The 25,964-nt window shown below is 42.5% G+C and overlaps 1 protein-coding gene across 1 annotated transcript; it reads right to left on the bottom strand.

Annotated features, from left to right (window-relative positions):
- On the bottom strand, positions 1-25,964 carry SPOPL (speckle type BTB/POZ protein like). The gene is made up of 10 exons (XM_075831082.1): positions 25,572-25,964; positions 17,951-18,072; positions 17,709-17,860; positions 13,521-13,648; positions 8,606-8,783; positions 8,464-8,519; positions 6,273-6,395; positions 4,807-4,949; positions 4,140-4,193; positions 1-1,265 (listed from the first exon to the last, which is right to left on the bottom strand). Exons 1-10 carry the CDS (start codon positions 25,647-25,649, stop codon positions 1,121-1,123), a joined length of 1,179 nt encoding a protein of 392 aa, XP_075687197.1. The 5' UTR covers positions 25,650-25,964; the 3' UTR covers positions 1-1,120.

The raw sequence follows: 25,964 nt of genomic DNA, 5'->3' as shown, positions 1-25,964 counted from the left end.
ATATATATATATATAAATATCCCTATTCCAGTTTCAAAGGGTTGTCTGGCATTAAAAATAAATATTTTTCCAAAAACAGCGCTACTATTGTCCATAGGCTATGTCTGGTATTGCAGCTCAGCCCCATTCGAATGAAAGCTGCAGTACCAAACACAGTCGATGGACAAGATTGGCGCTATTTCTGGGAAAAAAAAGCGGAGAATTTTTCCTAATCCTGAAGAACCCTTTTAAGTTCTTCTCGTCAGTCAAGTTGTTAAATACTCTATTCAGCCCTCAGGACTGGTGATGTCACTGGTTGTCAACCAGCGAACTAAGAGACGTAGCTGAGACGAGTGTTAAACAACTTGGCTGCATAACGAGTCTCACTGGGTTTATCGATTTAATTTTTAGGGGGGAAAGCTATATATGCTACAACGGACAACTAGATATGCCATAGAAGTGTGATCGCTCGAGGTTCTCACCAATCCGAAGAACAGGGGTGCCTTTTGAAGTGATCGTGCACCCCTGCTCTCGTGATTGGCAGGGGTCTCAGGGTTCGCACTTTAAAGTTAATACAGTATGCCATAAAAGTTTTGGGGGCATATCCCCTTTGAGCCTGCATGGTAATGGATGAATTTATGAAACAAATAGTATTTTGGTCGAAAAATCTACCATCAAACGACCAAGACACAAAAAGAAAAACGGACCGAGGATTATCCATCCTATACACATAATGCCAAAATTATTATCATCACCGTAACATGGCGTTAGTGCGATCCCACATAGCCTGGTCAGGTGACAAGGCACAGATTGTTTAAAAAAAATTAAAAAAATTAATATAATAAAACAATAACGATAAAACAGAACAACTGGCAAACATGACAACTAAGACCGGATTTGATAATTTAAGGCAATTTAGTGAACACGAGAACAACCTGTCGAATTTAAAGCTGTGGATAAGATGAAGTTCTCCATCTGCAAAGCAAACGTTAGATAGGTCCTCAGTCTTGTGTGTGCGCACAACCAGAGAGGGGAAGAAACGGAATAAAATAAAATGCTTCGGCTTGTGTGGTAGGTAAAACAGTTCGGAACACTGACTGTAAAGTCCTTGATGGGTGGAACAAAGCTTCGCGGGTGACTCTTAAGACAGCTTTAGCCGCTTCCTTGGGAATCCAAAAGGCAGACACTGTGCGCATGCGAGTGCTCGGAAGGCTTCTGCTACTAGGTGTGGATGTGATTGGATCATGGATTTCCAGCCATCTGTCTCCATTACGTCCATAGATTGACTGGAAAATGTAGTAAATATATTTCAAAGAACATAAATAATAGAAAGCACACCCCAAATAAAAAAAAAAAATCAGGAATTTTTTCCCCAAAAATCCAGATTACTCTTAATCAAAACAGATAAAGAATTTGTATTTCAGAAGATCAGATATTAACCCCCTCCCTCCTTACAAACCTCAGATCAGACTGACCGTAAGGCAACTGGCTGCAGCAGGAGTCCTCCCCCATTGCTCCCTCTGTAATAGAAGACCATGCATGTAAGCCTCACCCCTCAGCTGTCTGCCAGACATACTAGTCCTTCACAATGATTTAGAATATCAAAAAGTTAATTTATTTCAGTAATTCAATTCAAAAAGTGAAACTCATATTATATAGATTCATTACACACAGAGTTTTCTATTTCAAGCATTTTTTTTCTTTTAATGTTGATGATTATGGCTAACAGTTAATGAAAACCCAAAATTTAGGCTCTCAGAAAATTTTAATATTGGGTAAAAGTTGAAGATTGTAGACTCGTGGTGTCACACTCTAATCAGCGAATCAACACAAAACACCGGCAAAGGTTTCCTAAGCCTTTAAATGGCCCAACAGTCTGGTTCAGTAGGCTACACAATCATGGGGAAGACGCTGATTTGACAGTTGTCCAGAAGAGTCATTGACACCCTCCACAAGGAGTGGAAGCCACAAAAGGACATTGATAAAGAAGCTGTGCTGTATCCAAGTATATTAATGGAAAGTTAAGAGGAAGGAAAAAGTGTGGTAGAAAAAGGTGCACAAGCAACAGGGATAACCGCAGCCTTGAAAGGATTGTCAGAAAAGGCCATTCTAGAATCTGGGGGAGATTCACAAGGAGTGGACTGAGGCTGGAGTCAGTGCTTCAAGAGCGAGCGCGAACGAACGAACGCACACACACACACACACACACACACACACGTACACGTACCCAGGACACGGGCTACAACTGTCGCAATCCTTGAGACGTCAGAAGCTTCTTACCTGGGCTAAGGAGAAAAATAACTGGTCTGTGCTCAGTATCCAAAGTCCTGTTTTCAGATGAAAGTAAATTTTGCATTTTATTTGGAAATCTCGGTCCCAGAGTCTGGAGGAAGAGTGAAGAGGCGTCAATCCAAGTTGCTGGTGGTCCAGTGTGAAGTTTCCGCAGTCAGTGATGGTTTGGGGGCCGTGTCATCTGCTGGTGTTGGTCCACCCTGTTCTATCAAGTCCAGAGTCAGCGCAGCGTCTAGCAGAACATTTCCCAGCACTTCATGCTTCCCTCTGCTGACAAGCTTTATGGAGATGCGGATTTCATTTTCCAGCAGGACTTGGCACCTGCCCACACTGCCAACAGTACCAATACCTGGTGTAATAACCACAGTAACACTGCGCTAGATTGGCCAGCAAACTCGCCCGGCCTAAACCCCATAGAGAATCTATAGGATATTGTCAAGAGGAAGATGAGAGACACCAGACCCAACAATGCAGACGAGCTGAAGGCCGATATCAAAGCAACCTGGGCTTCCATAACACCTCACCAGTGTCACAGGCTGATCTCCCCATGCCACACCGCATTGATACCACCTCAGCAGTGCCACAGGCTGATCGCCTCCATGCCACGCCACATTGATAACACCTCAGCAGTGCCACAGGCTGATCGCCTCCATGCCACGCCGCATTCATAAGACCTCAGCAGTGCCACAGGCTGATCACCTCCATGCCACGCCGCATTGATGCCACCTCAGCAGTGCCACAGGCTGATCGCCTCCATGCCACGCCACATTGATAACACCTCAGCAGTGCCACAGGCTGATCGCCTCCATGCCACGCCGCATTGATAACACCTCAGCAGTGCCACAGGCTGATCGCCTCCATGCCACGCCGCATTGATAACACCTCAGCAGTGCCACAGGCTGATCGCCTCCATGCCACGCCTCATTGATGCAGTAATTCATGCAGTCGGAGCACCAACCAAGTATTGAGCGCAAGTATTGGGTTTTCATTAACTGTTGGCCACAATCATCAACATTAAAAGAAAATGCTGGAAATAGATCACTCTGTGTGTAATGAATCTATAGAATATACGAGAGACACTTTTTGAATTGCATCGCTGAAATAAATGATATTCTAATTCATGGAGAAGGACTAGTAGATGGAGGGGATCAAGATGACATTAACACCTGTGTTCTCTGCAGGATTTCTACAAGACTTTTTGATCCAAAGAACGACGCAGAACATCCTGCCAACTAGCAAACAAGGTGGGTTTTTCATCTGCTTACTTTTATAATTGATTTCGGTTTACTATTCCTTTAAGGCCCCATGCACACGACCGTGCCCGCAATCACGGCCCGCGATTGCGGGCACGGCCGGCCGCTGACTGACAGCCGCATTTTCGGGCCGTGCTCCCATACAAAGTATGGGCCGTGGAAATGTTCCGGGAATTATGGAACATGTCCGTTCTTTCGCATTTTGCGGGCCGTGCTCCCATACTTTGTATAGGAGCACGGCCCGAAAATGCGGCTGTCAGTCAGCGGCCGGCCGTGCCCGCAATCGCGGGCCGTGATTGCGGGCACGGTCGTGTGCATGGGGCCTAAGAGTCTAAATGCAGCAGTACCAAGTAAATGAGAATCTCTGCCACAGGCTTCACTAATACTTTGCAGGGTAAAAGGGGGAGGAACATCCCTTGTCCATACAGTCTCTCAAAGCACATGGATGAAGTAGCTGAAGTTGCCCATCTGACTTGTGACATTGTAGAAGTAGTTGGACATGGCGGCAAATTCCCTGACAAGTCGAATCAGATCTCACCACCACCACTATCGCATTTCAAATGTAATATTTTATGCCAACCCCAAAATAATGGCGTTTAGGAAACCAACACTTACCTGCCATTCCAGTTTTTGCTGTCCTTGCAACCCAGTTGCCTGAGAACACTACATCTGAACAGAACAAACAGAAAAATAATAAAAAAAAGTCCAAAAATTATAATCCTCTATTTTCTCAAAAGGTACATTCATGGGGGCCCACTCAACCCTACTAAACCCAAAAAGCCTCAAAGGGATATTTATAAAAAAAAAAAAAAGTGTATTTTACGAGTGCAAACAATGACAAAGTCATTATTATTAAATGGGACCTGTCCCCACTTTTTTCCCCTCTATGACGTAAACGTAGGGGAGCATACAGTCCCTTTCCCAGCCATAAACTACTTAATTTTTTCTCTACAGGGGAGATCAGATCACAAAACCATTTTCTGCTGCCAATGTAAACTATACATGGAGGTATCCCACATAGTGCAGTCTTCTTTTACTTTTTATGCGCAGCTTTGTAACATACGTCCCATCACAAGTCACGTGTGCCCTCTAGACACATTTGATTTGCCAATCGGGCTTGCATGATGTAATACATCAATAGGGAGAAGGGAGAACAACTTTCCAGATTAATGCTGCATTGTGATTGGTTTCTTTGGGTAACTAGGCCATTTTTTGATAAATGAGGCCCATAGTACTTTGTGTTTGGTCGCAGACTGAGCTCACATTTGCACATTTCACTTGCCTGTTAATGAAGTCTATTGCTTGTGCTTTCAGCTGTTCTGCGCTGTGCAAATCTGCGAGGATAAGGACGTCGGCAACGTTCTCCACCGACAGACTATTGCATAGGGCCTCTTCACATAGGACTTTTAGCCGCTCCAAAGCGTACTGACAAATAAAGCTTTGTTACAAGTCGTAAGTTATATATAAGTGCTTTTCTTATTCTCTGGTCGTCCAGGTAACTGAAGGAGCTGATGCCCGGTGACCATCTCTATATACTGTGCAGTAGGAATGATCCATTTTTTAGTGTATATAGTTTTTACATTACATTTTTAGATGGTAACACCAATACCTGGACATATATAAGGGATAAATCCATTGCCTTAGGATTCTTATGGCATTCAACTTTAAAAAGTGTAACTAAACTTTTGAAAAACTTTTGACATTTCATAGTAACACGTAAGAAGCATTGATCGGTGGCGGTCCGAGCACTGAGACCCCCAATAATCACCAAAAGGAAGTGACAGAAGCGCTGTGCCGCTTCGTATCTGAATGGTTTTCCATGGAAAGTCGAGCGGGCGGTGTACGAGGAATACCGATCAGAAACGAAGCGGCACAGGGCTCACCCGAGCGCTTCTGGCGCTTATTTTTAGCTCAGGTTTTAATGGAGCTTTTAGGTGTTACGGGAGTAACCATTGCATAATGAAGTTAAGCGACTATCTAATATACTTTATGTTACAATTATTCACCATTTTCAAGATCCCTGCTTGCAGTCAATGGTTGAAAACATCCTTGTTTACATCCAGAGGCTGAAAATCTGTATGGACCTAAGGAACTATTCACACTTTCTTTAGGTTTTCGCCTCGCCAAGCAGAGTTCTTAAAAATGGTGTAGAATTAAAACAAAATATATTAGAAAGTTGCAGAACTTAAAATTATATAAAGATTAAGCTTTATTTACATAGAATGGAAAACAAATTTACATATTAAGTCAGAAGATAGGTGAAGGCGCATGAGTTGGGGCCCCAACAGGGTGGCAGGTTCTGCCTGAGGCGATGGCCTCATGGATAGTGCACCCTGGTTAACCCCTTCCTGAGCATTATTTTAAACCCACTCTGGCAGCCAAAGGTAGCCGGTCCCATGACAATATTATACTAGGGACTTATTACTTTTGCGATTTTAGAAATATTTTCCATCAAATCAGAACATCAAATGTGAGAAGGGAAAATTACACAGACATTTCTCCGAATACGCTTTACCATTTGGACTCCAGATATTTAGGAAAATTATATTCTTGGAAATATGTGAAAAACTGTGGAGGGAGTACGGGAACAAATTTGAAAAAAATAAATAATGGTATTTCCCCTTTAAGAGATGGCACATTATATGGATGGAAACATTTACTTGTAAATTATACTGTATAAAGACCTTCACAGTCAGTTTAGAAAAAGTGTGAAAAAATACAAACACTTTTAATTGGCAAATGACTTACTTTATCCGCAGCTGCCAGCAGGTTATCAGCCATCTTCTCTAAATTAGGTGCTTTTCCTGTGTAGACATATCCCATCATTTCCTTAAACACTTCTGGTTCCATGTCGTGAATGTCTACTCTGTTCTGTGCAAAAAAAAATAGAACACAAACGGTCGGAACAAGATCATCTTTGAACCGACGCCATATTGTACGGTGGACACCTTTCCCATAATTCCCTGCTAGTGGGGTACTAAAGCCAGAGACTAGTAATGTAACATACATTCGGGCCTGTTCACACGTTGCAGCCATATCCCGTCTTTTGCGGCAATTTTTGTTAAATTGCTGCAAAAACTCCGACATGACGGCAGTGTGTGAATAGACTCTTAGAAACGAGGTGTGAAAATTCTGTATGTAATTAATCTCTTAAGAAAAGTTTCAACACCAAGGTGTAGATTTCCACATAATTTACACCAGATTTTTGCATAATAATAGTAAATGTGACCAGTTGCATGTGGCCCATCCCCCTCCGCCAAGCAGCCTTGCCCACTTTTTGAAAGGTGGCGACGTGTCAGAAAGAGCAAAAAAATAGATATTTTTTTTTTATGCCAGGAAACCGGCATAGATGGTTTAATACATTCCTTCCGAGAGTTTAAAGGGGTATTCCAGCCTTTAGCATTTTTAACCTATCCACTGGAAAGGTGAAAAATGCTAGATCGGTGTGGTCTGACCGCTGGGACCTCCACGATCGATCCACCGCTCCTCCAGCCACAAGTCGGCAGCTAGGAGGAGGAGTTTGAATGGAGTGGAAGTCAGGCTTTCGCAATGCCGCTTCATTCAAAGTCGATGAGGCTGGTAAAGAAATAGGTGGGGGTCTCCCGCAAGTCGTACTAATGCCACCATTTTACATCAATATGCAGGCGACCCCGTATCTAAGACCCCTAAAGGATGTATTTACTGCATCATCTTACATTTTTTACACTTTATACTAGGCACAGACAAAGATTATTACATTGACCCACATGGGTCAACACGAACCTCCCGTTACCAGGAAAAGTATTCTAACTTTTAGGGTTTCAATGAATGTATAATGAAAAGCTCTGTAATTTTCTCAATTCCTTTACAAAATCTCTACTTGCCGTCAGTAGATGGAAACATGAAAGGGAGGATGAAAATTTACACAGCTGAGGGTCTGCTACAATTGTATATAGTCTAGGCAATCCTCTGTCAGCTCAATACATCAGCAGCACAAATGTCCCCCCTATCCCCATAGTTTGTTACATTGAATCAGTGCACTGGCAGGTAAAATGTTTGAGTCTGGAGTGTAAAATATTTAGCTCACAGAGGCTTGTCTAGACTGGATACAAATGTAGCAATCTCTCAGCTGTGAGAAGTTTTAGGCCTGTATCAATTTATAGCCAATGGATGTATACAAGATTTTTCCCATTCACTGATAGCAAGCATGGATCTTGAAAGCTGTGAGGATCTGAAACACGTCTACTAGAAAAGTTGCAGAACTATTTAATATACAGCGATTATGTTTAATTTACATAAAGTAAAAAAATTATTTAATAAAAATAATCTGGAAGTAATCCAGAAATAATCCAACCAATTTCTGGATTAATTGAAAAGATTTTCATTGGTCCATAACGATCCAGACCCTATGATTGTCGCTCTAAGTCTTTTGGACAATCACTTTTGGTTAGAAGTTTCCCCAGAGATAAACAAATCACATGGTGATCCACTGTAATCTGTGGGGAATCTTGGCAGCAAGTGTTACATTTTCCTGCAGTGCCACCACAGGTAGAAAGAAGCATTACACACAAAAAAAAAAATAGGCGTGACAAGTCCTCCTGACATTCTGGCTAATAAATGAGGGTCCTGCACAGGGGACCCTCCCTCCGTTACTTCTATGACTACCATCACGTGAGGAGAATTCAAACAGAAGTTCTGGTTCAGAAAGTTGTCACTATGTAAATACCTCCGCCATAACTCCATAAATATATCAACGCAATGAAACTATAGACAATACCAAAAACAAGCAAAGCGCCTGGCGCGATCTACAAAACGCAGTAAAAATGATGGCAGAAGTGCGGCAGTAAATAACGCCGGAGAGTAACCGTCTGCCAGTTTTGATTTTTTTTCTCGAGTGAAAGAGTTGTGCGCTGTATGAGAAAGATTTACGTCCCTGCCACAAAGCGGTGAACATTTATACCTTCTTGCTCTCCTCCATTTCATGTTCGAACATTGCATTGAATACCGGAGATCGAGCTGCAAGAGAGGAGACACGTGGTAAGACGGACGCTCTTCTCGAGGAGTCGGAAGCGAAAGACGGGGCCGACGGCTCAAGACATTACCTGCAAGGATGGATTTGTGAGCTTTAAATTCCTGGCCGCCCACAAACAGGCTGCAATCTGTAAACCTGGTGGTTTCCCACAGATAACCCATGTCCTCCGCCAGGCGGCATTCCGGCACTTTCAGGTTGTTTGTGCTGGACTGGCCTGATATGTTCACAGAATCTTGTACTACGCTCACCTGGTAAACGAGAGTTGTTTTGATTAAAAAAAAGTTACTATTAATACAATTATATATAAAGAAGAAAAAAAAAGTGCATAAAACTGATACATTTCTTTATCAGAAATTCCTTAAAGGAACACTCCGGTGAATTTTTTAATCTTGGCCCCAATTTGGGAGGTATACCCGGTAAAAGGTAGGGTAGGTCATTCTCTTACCAGGCGCGTTGTTGCCGAACTATCCCCTCCAATCAATCACGGTTGCCGTTAGGTCATGTAACCGCAACGTGATTGCCCGATTCCTAAAGCGTCGGCTGCGTGGACCGGCAGTCCCTTTCACTATGCATTACTAGGAGACTCATATTGAGCATCTTATAGGAATGTATAGTAAAAGGGACTTCCGGTCCACACAGCAGACGCTGTAAGAATTGAGCAGTCACGTGACACAACGGCGGCCGGGATCGGAGGAGATAGTTTGGCAACATCGCGCCCGGCAAGAAAATGACCTGCCCTACCTCTTTCCGGATGTGTATTTGCTGCTTTTATTACTTAATTTTTATTTTTCACACATCTTGTTATATTGATTTTAACTGAAACCCAAGTAGGAGGAGAAGTTAGCTACTTCCTCCCACACTCACCACTGAACTGCACTTCGCAGTATTCCTTGTGTCAACTTTAAAGTGTTTTTCTGTTTTTATTTAAATATTTATTTTTAATTTTACGTTGCTTATATAGCGGCAACATATCCCACAGCGCCGTACAGAGTTTGTCACCATTCACACCAGTCACTGCTCTCAATGGCGCTCACAATGTAATTCTCCTACCTCATACACACTAGGGCCAATTACATAGGAAGATAATTAACCTATCAGGATGCTTTGGCATATAGGCGTAAACCAACAAACACGGGGAGAACATACAAACGCCATGCAGATTTTGTCCTTGGGCGATTTTGATCTCAGGACTCCAGTGCCAATTAAACAAGGTTATACATGAAATAACGAATAGTTCTGCAAATACTTTGTGTTGCGTATATTTACCGAAACCTTATAGTCCATAAATTAGGATGGAAGCTCTGGTTGTTAGTAGCAATTGATACAATCAAAGCGTTTTGGTTCACCTTTCCCGTCATGTTTATTTTAGTAAATACTTGTATTCCCCATGAAATAAACCATTCTGGAACGTATTTTTTTAGAATTCTGTGTTAGGCTGACCCTCTGTTATTCCTCCTAGTAATGTATAAAGGGGTGTGTTCCTACACAGTTTCACTCTGTCAGCACTGATTGCACATTGTCCGTGTAGGGACACGCCCTCCCAACTGGTAACACCTAGTTGTCAATTAATACATTTCTAGGAGGAAATGAATTACCAGGAGGAATTACAGAGGAACGGCGCAACGTAGAGTTCTCAGAAAAGATGAGCTAGAATGGTTATATCATGGGAAATACAATTATTTACTAAAACAGGAGAGTGGACAGGTCCTCTTTAACAATCACCCGAGAAAAATACATTTGGAGCAGTGCAAATCATATCCAATAATATAATAATAATAATTTTACAGAATTGCTATTTACACAATTTCTTAACATATTATGTAGCGTATCTCAAAATAAAGTTTGTTTTAATGCGTTAACCAGGAGCTCGAAAAACATGAATAAATTAAAATGTCAAGAATCCAATTGACAATGTTTACACTGCGGCAAATGTACCATGTTTCCCGTAACGAAGTCCAGGTCGCGATCAATACTCCAAATTACAACATGATCAAAGAAAATATTTTGGCGACAATTAATATATCAAATAAAATAAACCAAAAAATAGATCATTTGAATAAAAGGGTTACTGTACCTTTAAAAAGGACTAATACAAAGTGTGGTTTATGTGCGGAGAGTTTTCTGCGCTCTCTCCAGATGTAATGCGATTTTAATACACAGAATAATGAACTCTATAAAAACCCACAAATGCCCGTGTTTTGTCTCTCTTTTTAATGACATCCAACCGATTACCCGAATTACCAATTGGTTGGGCCATTAAGCGGAGAGACGCAGCAGTCAGTTCAGATTGTGCTCGTTCGGAGACCAGACAGTTGCTGCATCTTCTTTGTCAGTCACATAATTGTATTCATAACAAATTCATCGTACAGCTCATTTAACTTGTCTAAATGGAAATGGGATGTGCTATATGTGCACCATGTGGTCTCGGGGGCTGTATATCAATTATTCCCCTGCACACCATAATATCATATAATTAAGTTGCAATCTTGCCAATTTTACACGTTTCGAGGAGACGCAGATCACAGGAAGTGTATTAGCGGTTAACACATTCGTAAGCCAAGAAAGCTACTAATCAAGCCATGCCAGCGCGGAGGACGCGTGACCATGTGCCGAGCAGCCGCTCCCGGGCTCTGACCTTCTGCACTTCGCCGCTTTATGAAACTCGCAAATTGCTTTGCTAACAACGGGCAGAGCAGCGTCCTCGCAGACCTTTACTAGGAGAACACGACACACAACTAAGTCATTACCGGCAAACTTAAGACGAGACAAACCGCTTTACAGCTTTAACCCATTCACTGACGGAGGGGACGTTAACCACTTCAATGACCGTACACAAAAGATAGCGTTCATCTCAACCATCCCTCGAACGTCAGCCCTCTCCCCTGTAAACACACACACACACACACAGACACACACACACGCACGCGCGCGCTGGGAACGGCCGAGTGTGCATGTTTATTTAAATAGGGAGAGGTTGATAAGCGGCTGTCAGACACCGCTTATCTCCCCAAAACATATCGCGAATGCGCTGGCTATTAGGCTGCAATGGAGAATCAATAGATTTATAAGAATAAAAGGTAGTTTGATGCTCTCCTTTGAATCTACAGTAAGTGGTTCTATTACTTCATATGATTTTAATACATCATTTAAAGAAGACCGGTCATCTCTCATTTAGTAAATGATTGTATTTCTCATAAAATAAAAATGCTAAACCATGTTCTCTTACAAATCTGCATTGTGTCGTTCCTCTGTTATTCCTCCTGGTAATGTTTGAACATATTAACCACTGGGTGATACCATTCCAAAATCGTCAAATTATTGTAGGTCGCTACACACTGACACTGTCCAATCAGTCCACCCAATTGACAAGAACGGTAACGCCAGGTTAAGGGCACTATGAAGAGCTCTAAGAAAAGATGTTGCAGAGTTGTTATTTCATAGGGAATACAAGTATTTACTAAAGCAGACATGTCAGGAAGGTTGTATTAAGGCTTCGTTCAGATTTGCGTCTGGACTCCGTTCATAGGATCCATCAGAGCTTTCCGTCAGGGAAACCCATGAAGGGAATCCAAACTGAACCAAACGGAAACCTATGTAACAAAGGCGCATCAGAAAAAAAGCTTCAATTTGCACGGCGGAATTGGACCACCGATGATTGGCACAGGTTGTCTTCTTCGATGAGTCACGTTTTCTGCTTCATTGAACGGATGGCCATTGGCGTGTACGGCGAGAAACATCAGAAAACAAACACCCGGCAACCATTGCTGGAGGAACACAAGCCGGTGGCGGCTGCGTTATTGTCTGGGGGATATTTTCATGGCATTCTCTGGGCCACTCATCCATGTGGACGGCTCTGAACTGATTTAGATATGAATCCATCGTTGCAGATCACGTTCCCCCCCATACATGCTGATTGTCTTCCCTGGGGCAGATGGAATCTTCCAGCAAGACAATGTGACACGTCACACGGCTAGAAATGTCGGTCAGTGGCTGGAAGAGCCCTACCAAGACCTCCAAGTACTTCCCTGGTCCCCTAATTCTCCAGACTTGGTCCCGCAGATGCTCAATTGGGTTCTCGATCGTCTTGTTCGCCCTATGGATCCCCCCCCCCCCCCCCCGCACCTCCAGCAAACGTGGGATGCTCTGCTGTCAGCACGGCTCCAGATACCGGAGACCCCCAACCAGCACCTTATTGAGTCACTGCCCGCCCGTCTAGCGCTGTCCGTGCTGCACACGCCGGTTACTCTGGATATTAGCTGCTGGTCATAATAATGGGACTCCACTGTGTATAATGGCCACTGCTTATAATATATTCAATACACTGTATCCACTTGAATGTTATTACACTTCCAATGCGATTATACACAATGTCCGTGTTATTTGAATGGCTGTTTTCAGTTTTCATGCGCCAGATAAGCGCTACCCACAGTTCTGCTGTACTTGTAGTACGGTGACTTCTTGGAACACCTGATTAGTTTTTGTGGTATATTGTTCCATATTGTCCTTTTGATATATGCAAACAGTCGCTTTGTCAAACATTTGGGTATGTTGAAAGTAAATAAATATATGATTGATACAAAACTGGAACGAACATTGATTTCGTTTTGAGAGACGGTTTTATCTAGTAACATCTTTTGTTATATCTATTTTTAGGAAAGCCGAGTGACACTCAAGGACCGCCACTGTAGATTCCAATGGTAAAATTTGCTACCACCCAGCTGTCCCAGACACGATTATAATTACTGAAGAGAACTTATAACAACTTCACGGACAAGGACGACTCAAGAAATTATCTTTTACTGGTAATTTTTTCTATTTAAAGTGGAAACGTTACTTAGTTAGGTCCAAACTATGCATGAACTCAGCAACAGCGGTAAATCAACTCATGTAATAGCAAATAAAACTGTGATTATAAAAAAATTTTATTTAATTAAATAAGCAACAGCAAAAATATGATCAAAAAAATACATAAAAGACGTGCTTACCTCACAAAACAATGTGAGTTTATCGTCCGGTAGGAGACCATTTGCTTCATCAAGTAAGAAATCTCGCCGGATAAATTTTTTGAAGCCCCAGTCTTTTCCTTGGACAAAGCGATAAGCTCTTTGACTTTCTGTTTAAAATACAAAAATTACAAAAAATGTCACAAGCCACAAAATAAAATAAGAAAATGAAACATCTGCCACAGTCAAATTAGAAAAACATGGAATATCAATGAGAAAGGAAAAAATTTATTTAATCATTTATGACTTTTAATGATATCAACGTCTTCTCTAAAGACAGCCGCCCCGGCACTATACTGGTTATTGGGGGGGGCTCCACTTGGGGGGGGGGCTCTCTCTATGATGTCCATATGGACTTAAAAGTGACAGTGCACAAATTTTTGGCTTACCAGGTGGAGTTACAACGACGAAGCTCATCTGGAGGTGGAGGTAGGACAAAGTGTACAGTTTGAGATATTTTTTTTTTTAATGTTCCAAAAACTATTATACAGCAAACTTAGAATATTTTTTTACATTTCATTTAAATGTATACATAATTGTAGGTAAGGCTTTGTTCACACTTCATCAGAGCCTTCCGTCTGAGTTATATGTCGGGAGTATTTTATACCTCCGACGGAAGGCTCCAACGTATGCCGCTGTATAGCCTTTTATTTTGGCATATGTGGCCGATTAGCCCCAACTGTCCCGGAAAGTTTTTTTTAGCAGTGGCCCACTGTATAGGAAATTGCTGTGTGTGCGCTTTCCTACACAAAATAAAAATAAAAAAAATAATAATAAATAAAAATAAAAAAATTTATGCCGGTGCCTAGGCAAAGGCATTTGACCATATCCCTCTTTGACGCCTAATTTGTAGGTTTAGAAAGTAGGGTTTGTAGTTGGATTGAAAATTGGTTTAAGGACCGTATCCAGAGAGTTGTGGTCCATGATTCCTACCCGGTTATAAGTGGGGTATATACCCCAGGGTTCAGCGCTATTATTCAACTTATTTCTAGATATAGAGGATGGGTTCCCGGTGTCTTGTCGGCTTCCGTCAGGACAGCCGGGAAACGCTGAACTTGTTCACGTAACGAGATGTGAACAGAGCCTTAAATACTTTGCTTTACTATATTTGCACTGATCTTCAGTCATTTCAAGTAATTTCCTTCATTCACATTAATGGGTATTCTCAAAATTCTACAGGTTGTCCTTGGAAACAGACGACAGTTCAGCTCCATCCTGCTGTCAGATGTGTGACCTAAGAGTTAATTTCTAACTGCAATCGTCATCTGAGCTCCCAAAATGCACTGCTCTCTGGAACAGGAAACCAGCAAAACTCAGAATTTTGCTTTACTGTGCGCAAAACTGTGTCATAACAGCCATTGGACGACATGTTCATGTGACTTTATATCATGGGCGAAATGTCACTGTGGTTTGAAATAAGCCAAGATCGGGGACGAGGAAGAATACAGATGTCATTATTTTAGAAAGTTGTTTTTTTGGCTACAGGTTGGTTATACAGTCTTTGGTCTTAAAAGGGGGTTGTCCAGGATTAGAAAACCATGGCTACTTTCTTCCAAAAACAGCGCCATCCAAGAAGTAAAAACGCCCCGATGTACGCACATAATACACGCCCAGTTGGACTTTTGCAAGCCTCATTTGCATAAATACAAAAATGGTCATAACTTGGCCAAAAATGCTCGTTTTTTAAAAATAAAAACGTTACTGTAATCTACATTGCAGCGCCTATCTGCTGCAATAGCAGATAGGGGTTGCAAAATCTGGTGACAGAGCCTCTTTAAGTCATTCCAGACCAACATTTAAATACCAAATCACAGGACATTTAAAGCACCGCCCCGGTTCTGTCTTTAACACAAATTAACATAAATCCCACCCCTTTTTGGTCCGATACACTGTTGCCAAGTATGCGTCTTCTTTACTCCAGTCCCGATATAGGTAACTGTCCTATATTTTAGGAGCTCAGCTAAGCTGGATGGGTGTGTCTGACAACAAGCTTGTCGACTGTTTCCACTGACAACCAGCAGAACTGTGAATACAGCCCTGGACCAGAACTCAAGTTTAGTAAAATGTAATTAAAGGGGTTGTCCAGGAGTTCAACAAATTATGCAAACAGCAGGAAATGTGAAAAAAAAAAAAAAAAAAAGATAACCATTACTCAACTTTTAAATCACCTGCCACTCCAGTGACGATGCTCCGGTGGTCACTGTCGGTCTTTGTTTACTTTGCTGCAACAATGACTTCCGTACATCCACATGACCGCTGCAGCCAATCACTGGCCTCAGCGGATATAATAGCATATGCAGCACATGACCGCTGCAGCCAATCACTGGCCTCAGCGGAGATAATAGCATATACAGCACATGACCGCTGAGGCCAGTGTTTAGCGGCATGTCATCGCTGCAGCGTCGGAGCTGAAGTAATCGTTATTTTTTTTACATTTTCTGCTATTTGCATCATTGTTTTTTAAACTCTTGGGCAACCCTTCCAAATAAGGTTCTTAAAAATGAACAAACAACAAATTTCAGCACAGAGTAAGGTTATAAATGAATAATTGCATACAGCGAACACCACACCAACACGGACAGAGGTGCAACTAATTATTCGGCCTTATTTATTAGAACTGGACTTGTTGCCCATAGCAACCAATCAGAGCTCAGCTTAAAGTGCACTGGAAAAATAAAAGCTGCACTGTGATTGGTTGCTAGGGGCAACAAGACCAAATTAAGTGTTAGACAGTTTTGATAATTAAGGCTCATTATATTTTATAATTATCACACACATTGAGAAATATCAATACTATCACCAATCCCTGATACCCTATTTCCCCATCACCCATCCAAGAGTACCTACCCTCCCCATCACTTATTCCTGAGACCCTACCTACCCATAAACCATCCTGAGACCCCCACCTCCCTATAAACTATCCCTGAGATGCTACCTCTCCATCTCGCATCTCAGAGACCCTACCTACTCCATTCAATGGCTGTTATGGAATTGCAAGTTGAGTGATTCCCCAAAGGCTGCTGGAGACTGTCAGGAATGAGCGTGCAAATAAAACCGCAACCTCAAATCCGTCACAACTCTGATTTACAGAATCTAAGGCTACTCTAAGTTTTTCGTCAGAGCCGACCGGAAGGTGGGATGGTCTTTGCTGCATAGAACCCAGGTTGTCTTAGCAGAGTTCAGTGTTGGATAAGAGGTACAATGCAGGCAAACCTAAACAGGATAACCAGTCAGCCAGCGGGTAAACAGAAAGTCAAAAATAGAGCAAGTGGAAATCAGGTATAGAAGAGGTACAATGCAGGCAATATCTGAACAGGATAACCAGTCAGCCAGCGGATAAACAGAAAGTCAAAACTAGAGCAAATGGAAATCAGTTATAGAAGAGGTCAGAACCAGCCGGGAACAGATAATCAAAATCGGTTAACAAGGGGTTAACAAGAGACAAGCCGAGGTCAGCTCCCAAGAAGTCCAGAAGTCAGAAGTACAGGGAGTGTCAGAGCTTGATCAGAACACCAGAAGACTAGGAAATCACAAGCAAAGACCAGTTGGAAGAAGCCAGATATAAATACAACCCCACACCTAATTGGCAGCAAGACAGAGAAAAGAGACAGGCTCAAAGTAAAACAGAACCGCCCAGATGCTAGAACAGTAGTCATGGTGAACTTAAGGGAACAGGCTTTTTCCTAGCCAAGTGCTGTATTTCGTGGTTTCTGTCCGGCCAATAGACTTTCAATTGAGCGGAAGCGTATATACTCATCCGCCACTCCATTCAAAGACCTCCTAACTGCAGTTGATAAAGTTTTGAAGATGAAGAAAAGGTTCGGGGCCCACGTTCTTGTGATTGGTGGGGCCCCCAGTGATCATACAATTATTCTGTGTATAGGTGATTATTGTTGACTCAGCTTCGCTTGGAGTGTAGACCATTCACCCCCATCCCATAAATATTTTTGTATGGAAACCCCAATTCTAGTATAATAAACCCAGAAAAGTATTCCTGCTTCTGCATCACACCCTCAAAACCCCCTCAGAATAGGTAGGCCAGCAAAGTGTCTATCTAGGAAGCTATTGAACATCTAAAAGGATGGGGGTTTACCAAGTGCAGTCTGTCAATCCCCATAAAAACCATCACTGAAGTTGAAAACCCATCAATATAGAGTTGAGAGAACTCACCCATGGCTTTTGTTTCTTCCCGCCTTACGTTTAACAGCGAGAACTTAAACTTTGCTCGCACCTCGCTTTTTGGACAGCTGACGAGCAGCAGATATAAGGACAGGTAATCCTTGCTCTCGTCATCCAGTCCTTTAGGGTTAACGCGCAAACACCTGGAGGGGTAAGAGAATATTTGTCAGGTCAAACAGGATTTTTTTTTTAATTTTTACCTTTAGAATTCAACGATTACAGCCAATTCTTACCATTTCATTTTATCATTTGGCCCCGATGAAAAAGTAGAACTTTTTAAAACTTCGCCCATTTCTTCTCGGCAAAAACTGAAGTTGCTTATGGTCCACATGTAGGAAAATTTCACTACTTTGACCTGTGAATAGAGTCCAAAAAAAAACAAAACTTGAATTTAGTTAGTTAGTGTAGAACATTCATGAACGATTCTATCAAGCACAGAGCAAAACAATTTATTCATTAGAAAATTAAAGGGACTTTTAAAATGGAAAAAAGTTTTTTTTGACCAGAGGGTTTTCCAATCTCAGACATTTATGGCATATCCATAGCATGTGTTACAAATGTCTGATAAGGGGCAGGTCCCTCTTCTGGGACCTGCACCTAAAGGAAAACAGATAGGCGCATTAAGACGGAGAATATACCCAACACAGTGACGTCCATATGAGTGTGGCCGAGTCTGGTACTGCAGCTCAACCACCTTTACTTGAATGGGCTGAGCTGCAGTACTAGCCACAGTCAGACTCGTAGGGACGTCGCTGCGCCAGATCCTGAAGTGAAGGAGCAGCGGCGCTCCAACTAGTGCCGCTGCTCCTTTGTTCTGCTGATTGGTAAGGTTCCAAAAAGACATAAGGATAGGCCATCAATGTAATAATATCCTGGGGAAAAACCTTTAATGAAAATAATTACATGTGAAATCATATATTTCTTTAAGGTATGTGGAGGGGAAAACGCCATGCATGTCTACTTTAAAGAAATGCATTCAGGCAAAAATGTTTGACATATGCCCCGCCCCTTGTTATATACGCCACGCCCCTATCAACCTCGCATCGACCTCTCAGGCGGAGTGTCTCCTCTAACTGTCCGTGCTCCAGATGCCAGCCTGATAAATGGAGATCAGTGGATTTTAAGGAGTCATTTAGAGAGTGATCAATGGACATACCTCGATCACTGGAGGTTTCGCCAACAGGATACTGGTCAGCTTATCATTAGGGATCCTGCTAATAATAAGGGTTTGTCCAAAGAGGCGAGCACCTTAACGCCTCATGCACACGACCGTGTGTGTCGGCCGGGTCCCGTCCGTGTCGGCCGGGTCCAGTCCGTGATCCGTGGAAAGAAAGGACATGTCCTATTTTTCCACGGATCGGAAAGTCTGGTCCATTTTCATGGACCCGATTCACCCGCTAAAAAGAATGGGTCAGTGAAAACTATCCGCTGCCACTCGGATGCTGTGAAAAACGGCCCGAGTGTCACTCGGTCGTGTGCAACAGGAATTAGGGTATGTTCACATGGGTCAGATTTGCTATGAAAAATTCTGCAGTTAATCCGATCCAGATTCTGCAGGGAATTACATCTGAAGTCTGAATCAAATTAACCCGCATAGAAGACTTACATTTTCAGTATGTCAATTGATGGTATGTGCACACAACGCAAAATTCGTCTGAAATTACAGAGCTGTTTTCAGGAGAAAACAGCTCCTGAATTTCCGACATTTTTGCAAGTACTCGCGTTTTTCGCTGCGTCCATTACGGACGTAATTGGAGCTTTTCTTCATTGAAGTCCATGAAAAATGGCTCCAAAAAGTCCAAAGAAGAGCCCTGCACTTCTTTGACGCGGGCGTAATTTTACGTGCCGTCTTTTGACAGCGACGCGTAAAATGACACCTCGTCTGCACAGAACATCGTAAGACCCATTGCAAGCAATGAGCAGATGTTTGCAGACTTATTCGAGCCGTCTTTTCAGGCGTAATTTGAGGCGTAAATTGCCCGAATTACGCCTGAAAATAGGTCGTGTGAACATACCCTTATACTGCGGAATGGTTGTGTATACGTTGCAGATTTTCCACATTCACATTTCCACAAAATCGCAAGTGGAAAGAAAAAAAAAAAAATATATATACCAGGCGATCCCATAGCAACAAGTCACTACTCCCCGGACCGAGCTCTATGCAGACACGCTGCACTTATGATTGGCTGCAGCAGTCACATGGGATGAAACAGCATCATAGTAAGCCGGCTGCAAAAAGACCAGGCGGATGAGCAGGAACGCATTGCTATGGGATCACCTGTTATACCCTACATATTTTTTTTAAGTGGAAATAGTTGTTTTTTTCAACTTGCAATTTTTGCTGCAGATACGCCTCTATTCCGCAACAAAAATTGCAACGTTTTCTATTTGTTGAACTCAATGGGGAAAATCTGCAACATATATGCAACCATTCTGCGATTCTAAATTGATTTTCATTTTAACTATTTTTATATTTATTATAATTTTTTTTATTTTTAATTATTATTTCTTTTTATATATTTTGTCTGACTGTCACCTTATTTATTTACTTGTTATAACATATCTCTTAGGCACTGTATACGATCCTTCATCAACAATATGTACTCAGTTTTCGTCTGTGTGAGCCTCTTAAATCTATGTCCATGATGGTGTTATGGCTTGACATAAAGATTTGTCTTATTGATCAAGTCTTTGTGTTGATTCGTGCCGGCGCTGATATGTTTGGGTGTTGTCGTGGTTATCCGCCCGTTGACAGTATATACCGTGTGGTCACAAATAGGATTGAGGGGCGGGCCTCGCTCCTCTTCTAGGGGTGAACCACACTATATCGGCAGTGATGTGGTGGGCGTTGTCAATCCTACTCGCCTCCTTCTGGACAACATTATGGTCACTTATTGGATTGAGGGGCGTGACCCGCTCCTTCCCGATGGGTGAACCGCATAATCCCCAAGGCTGACACGCATCGCTGCGTGTCATGTTTTACGGCGCGGCGCTAGGTACGTCAGTGGGAGTGGATTTTCCCTGCTGCACACCATTGGTCATTTATTTTCGGGCTCACAGTATTTAAACTTTGGCTGTCAATGTAGTAGCACACCTCCTGACGAAGGTTGCGAAACGCGCGTCGAGGTGCTGTTTGTCCAGGTGTAATACTTTTCCACCATGTCCTCTGCAGGTATAGTTCAATCTTACACTTATTGTAGTTGATATATTTTTTGGACTTAGTGCTCCACATCTTATATATATCATTGCATTCTTGGTACTGGGGCGACCCGTTGTTGTTGCAGCATCATCTATATCAGACCCCTGGTGTTCTGATGCTGCTATTGCATGTTGATATACGTAATTGGTCTGTCATCCTTTCTTAAAGGTACATGCTTCTTTGTATAAGGACTTTCTATCTGTTTATATTATAATTAATATTTCATTATTATTACACCTGGTATATTTTATTTTATAATATTTTAAATTGTCTATAGTATATACTTGGGAGGGGGGTTAATTTTTGTATCTCTTATTTTGTATTTATGTGTAATAAAGTATTTATTATGATGAATAAAACCATTTTCATAAAATGATAGTGTATCAAGATTTCTCTTTGTTTTGATGGATATGGATACATGATTTCTTGAATATGATATATTGACTTAGTAAATATATATAGGTTATAATACTAAATTGACATGCTGCAAGTTTAAAAATCTGGACTGCCAATCAATTTCTACATGGAAATTTTCCAGTGTGTTGATGAGATTTTTAAAGTCTCATCCACTTTGCTGCTACTGTAATACGCAGCGGATTCTCCGCCCGCAAGTCTGGATGGGAAATCCGCAGCAATCCTATGTGAGAACGCAGCCTTAAAGAAGATTTCCCAAGATTAAATGTTACCCCCTAATCACAAAATAGGTGACATGAGATGCTGATCGGCGGAGGTTTGATCGCTGGGACCCTCAGCGATCACGAAAAACGGAGCACCCGTTTCTCCAAATGAATGGGGCAGCAGGTTGTGCATGTGCCCTGCTGCTCCATTTATTCTCTATGACACTGCCGGAAATATCCAAGCGCTGTACTCCATCTCCGGCAGCCCCATAGACAGTCAGTAGAGAGGCAGAGCGGTTGCTCGAACTGCCGCTTCATTAATTCGGAGGAAGGAGACCCACGCTCTCGTGATCGGTGGGGGTCCGACCGCTTGGGACTCCCACCGATCAGAATGTTATCACCTACCCTGTGGTTAGGGGATGACATTTAATCTTGGAACAACCCCTTTAAGCTTTATATGCATAAGGTCATGTACACACAGAGTTGTTTGCGCCGTTTTTGATGCGGAAACCGCGCCAAAAAACGCCTCCTATTGATTTTAATAGGAGACTGAGGCATTTTTTTCCCCGCGAGCAGAAAAAAACGCTTGCGGAAAAAAGAAGCGTCATGCCCTATCTTGGGCGTTTCCATCTCTGACCTCCCATTGACAACTACGGGAGGCAGAGAAAGCGTTTTTCAATGTGAACTAGGTCGAAAACTGTAAAATCCCTTTAAAAGAAGCACAAATACAGGTTTCAGGAGGGCGTGAGAAAGCCATAAATAACACTCCTCAGAGGGTGGAAATCCCCTTAAATATAAGCACTTGCTCACACGAGCCTTTTTTACTGAAACTTGTGTGAAACTCTGTAGGGCAGACGTGTTGCAGTCGGCACGGAGCAGCCAGTGACGTCACAGCAAACACAAAGCAACGAACCTACATGTCATAAAGCTGGAGCGATCTCATGAGTCACACCGAAAATATGGGCTGTCTAGTAATTCAGGTTGTCGTCCTCTGATCCTCTTAATGATACATATTTTATAGGCAAACGTGAATTATTAACACATTCAAATCACGCACAATCCAAAAATTGTACTCACATTAGTTTTCAGGTTGTTGTTTTTTTTTTTTACACCATTCGCCGTATGGGTTAAATAACACGATCATTTTATAGATTGGGTTATTACGGATACGGTGACACCTTATATGTGTCGTTTGTCTTTTTTTAATGTAACTTTAAAAAGGGAATTTTTTTTGGGGAATGTTTTTATTTTAAATACCGTACTTTATTGATCTTCGTTTTAACACTTTAGTTCCACTATGGGACTTCGTTGTGTGATCTTTTGATCGCTTGTATAATACATTGTAAGGCCGGATTCACACGAACGTTGCAATCCTCGGACGTGAAAAAAACGCTGTTTTTCACATTCGAGGTGCATCCGCGCTGTAGACTGCGGGACACATCCCTCATAGACTAGAGAACAGGGGGATGCATGAAGCGCAAAAAAAATAGGACATGTCCTATTTTCTCACGGACCCTGCACACTCTCCGTTGAAACAACAGCCGTGTAAACGGCCCCATTGAATTATATAGGTCCGTGTGAATAAGGCCTAATACTGCTATCCTGCAGTGTATTATGCCTGTCATTTAAAACATTGAGTTCAAAGATGGCAGATTGTCATAGAAACACATTGGTACCCAGCGATCGTCCTGCGGGGGCGCCGGTGGGATGACAGTGGGAGACCCCTCCCTTTTTCTAACTGCTTAGATGCAGCGGTTGCTATTGACTGCGGCATCTACTGGGTTAAACAGCCAGGATCGTAGTTAGCCTCGATCCCGGCCATTGCAGCAGGAGGTCAGCTGTGTGTTGTAGCTGACAACCGCTATTGATGATGTGGTGATCATGCGAGTGCTGTAAATGTACAGTGGCTCACACTAAAGCCCACCAGCCTGTGCTGTACATTTACGGCGCAGGGCAGAAAGGCACTGAAGTGGGCAGCCCAGGCCGCCCTTATACATATGAAGCCAGCACGGTGATCAGCTGTTATAGATCAGGGAAGTCGGGGCCAGCTAGACATTTCCCCTGCAGCGGCCACTACTGGGGAAATGTAGTATTACATGACAACCATTCAAATGATTGGCTGTCCATGTGTTACATAGAAGGACTGTGTCCGCCAGAGAGAAAGTCATAGAGGGGGTACGAGTTGGGGGACCGGACCCCCTCCCTCTATGACATCCATATACTCTAAAATGGAATACGTAAATGGGGAGACAACCCCTTTGAGGTAGTTTTCTACTTTACTCCTGATCTAAATGGACTGAAACACTGAAGACTAATTGAAATCAGTTTTCAGAAATTTCTTTGAAAGGAAACATTATTTTCTATCCCATTAAATGGGTTTTCCAACAATATATTTATATTTATGACATATCAATTTATTGTACCATAAGAACTAGGGTGCCCAAATCCTATGGGAGATATAAAAACAGTCAATACAGTACCCCCCCCCCCTTGTTTTATAGAAGTAAAAAGAAATATACGGAGAAAAGAGAAAAAAAGCGTGCGGGGTTAATTTAAAGTGACCATCCAAAAAAAATATATATTTCAAAAAATTGACTATACATTGCAAATGTATAGTCAACTTACCTGCTGCCCCGCTCCAGAAAGATCTGGCCTCCTGCTTTCCGGTCTCCAAACTGGCAGCCGCTGTCTCAGACTTTCTTATGGAAATCTTCTTTGGAAGTTGGAGACACACCCCCCCATAAACCAGCGCTGATGATGTCATCAGCGCTGGTCCAACAGAGGGGTTGGAGCGTGTCTCACACTTTCAAAAGAAGATCTCCATAAGAAAGTCTGAGACAGCGGCGGCCAGTTTGGAGACCGGAACACAAGAACGGAGACTGGTTCATTCAGGAGCGAAATTATTCATATGCATCTTATAATCACAACCAGACGAGCAAATATTTTCATCTGATTTGCACCCTTTGGGATTTTTTGAGAAGATCAATCTGCCACTTTATTCTACACACCAGCCAATGAGTCGAATTGGCGATGATCTCCAGTTATAACAATTACTAGTATAAAAGAACAACTATGCGTAAATGACCCTCAAGGCGTCGTGACCGCTGCTATCGTGGGCGTTTGTGTGTATAGTTGCGGTCGATAGACTCTGATTTTTTAGTCGCACAATGTGGCCACCAAGATTTACAACCTCATGTGTGACTATAAACTATTGCAGGAATATATACTTTCCCCTTAGACCTCATGCACACTACTGTATTATACGAATCCATAATATCGCGCCCATACTTTACTACTGCGGATTTCATGCCGAAAAAAACCTGTCATTCCCACAATAAACATCCATGGCATATTGATGCAGGGGCCACCACATACAAGGACCAAGCATTATCAGGATTGTGGGGGTCCCGGTGGTCCGGCTTCCACCAATCAGAATATTATATCAAAACCAGCCTGAACCTGGGGCTGTACTATAAAGAAAAAAAAGTTTCTGTGCCAACTTGGACATTGCGTCAAAAAAGTAAAACACATCTAAGCGCAGCAAGTGGGGACTTGTAACCCCCCAATAGCTAAAAGCCAGCTATCCCCTAAATCAAGCCTGGCCAATACTATATCCTATATAATGCCACTCTCAGCCAATCAAAAGTGTGCAACTTTATTAACCCCTCCATCCCCAAAATCAAATCTGGGAAAAGAAAACATCACGGAAAACGCAACCTTTTTATCAATCTATATAACATGGCGTCAGTCCCCTGATAGCGCCGATCATATATGGCAGCTGCCACTATTGATGGATACGTAATGTTAGTTTTCGGGCCGCAATATGGTCCAATATACAGTATACCCCCATTCTCCAGTATAGGAAGAATTTAGATAATGTGCGGCCCTTCTACACGTCCTGTCAGATCTTAGATGATGGGAGTTGTAGTCCACGCGTCGCACTCCTGTCATTCAGTCCACAACATTCCATATTGATTATTAACAATGTAACAAATGTAACACAATGTATCAGGAATGGAAAAGACAGATGTTGTTTACCTGGGTGTAACACCAGCTCTCTGCTACCGGTCCACTTGACACCTCTACAGGGGGAGGGGGCGAGGGCCCTCCTGACATGCTGCCTCCTATGTAAAAACAGCCTCAACAGATCAAGATTTTGCTTTTTTTGCTTTTTGTCACTTTTGCAAACATAGACAAGGGTGGGCTGTCACTCCATAGTCCCATGGACGACAGAGATTCAGCCTCAATGGCCTCCCGTGAGTTCACATAGTACAGCCGAGCGCATCATCAGATACTTAGTATCAATGCAAATATGTTACCAATTCTGCCGGTATTGGCACCTCTCAGGGACTCACAGTGATCACTGCGCATGCCTGACGAAATCTCGCGAAGACAGAGTAGAACAAGCACCGCGAGATTTCGCCGCGCAGG

This window comes from Rhinoderma darwinii, chromosome 6 (genome assembly GCF_050947455.1).
Source record: "Rhinoderma darwinii isolate aRhiDar2 chromosome 6, aRhiDar2.hap1, whole genome shotgun sequence".
In the NCBI taxonomy this organism is placed as follows: Eukaryota; Metazoa; Chordata; class Amphibia; order Anura; family Rhinodermatidae; genus Rhinoderma; species Rhinoderma darwinii.
Note: the sequence above shows the minus strand (reverse complement) of the source record. Positions and strands in the feature narration are given on the sequence as shown.

Coding starts and splice junctions, on each gene's coding strand:
- SPOPL (XM_075831082.1), bottom strand. CDS start 25,649: ATGTCAGGAGGGCCCTCGCCCCCTCCCCCTGTAGAGGTGTCAAGTGGA. Junction 8,784..13,520: donor AACTCACATTGTTTTGTGAG/GTAAGCACGTCT, acceptor CTCGTTTACCAG/GTGAGCGTAGTACAAGATTC. Junction 8,520..8,605: donor TCACAAATCCATCCTTGCAG/GTAATGTCTTGA, acceptor CCTCTCTTGCAG/CTCGATCTCCGGTATTCAAT.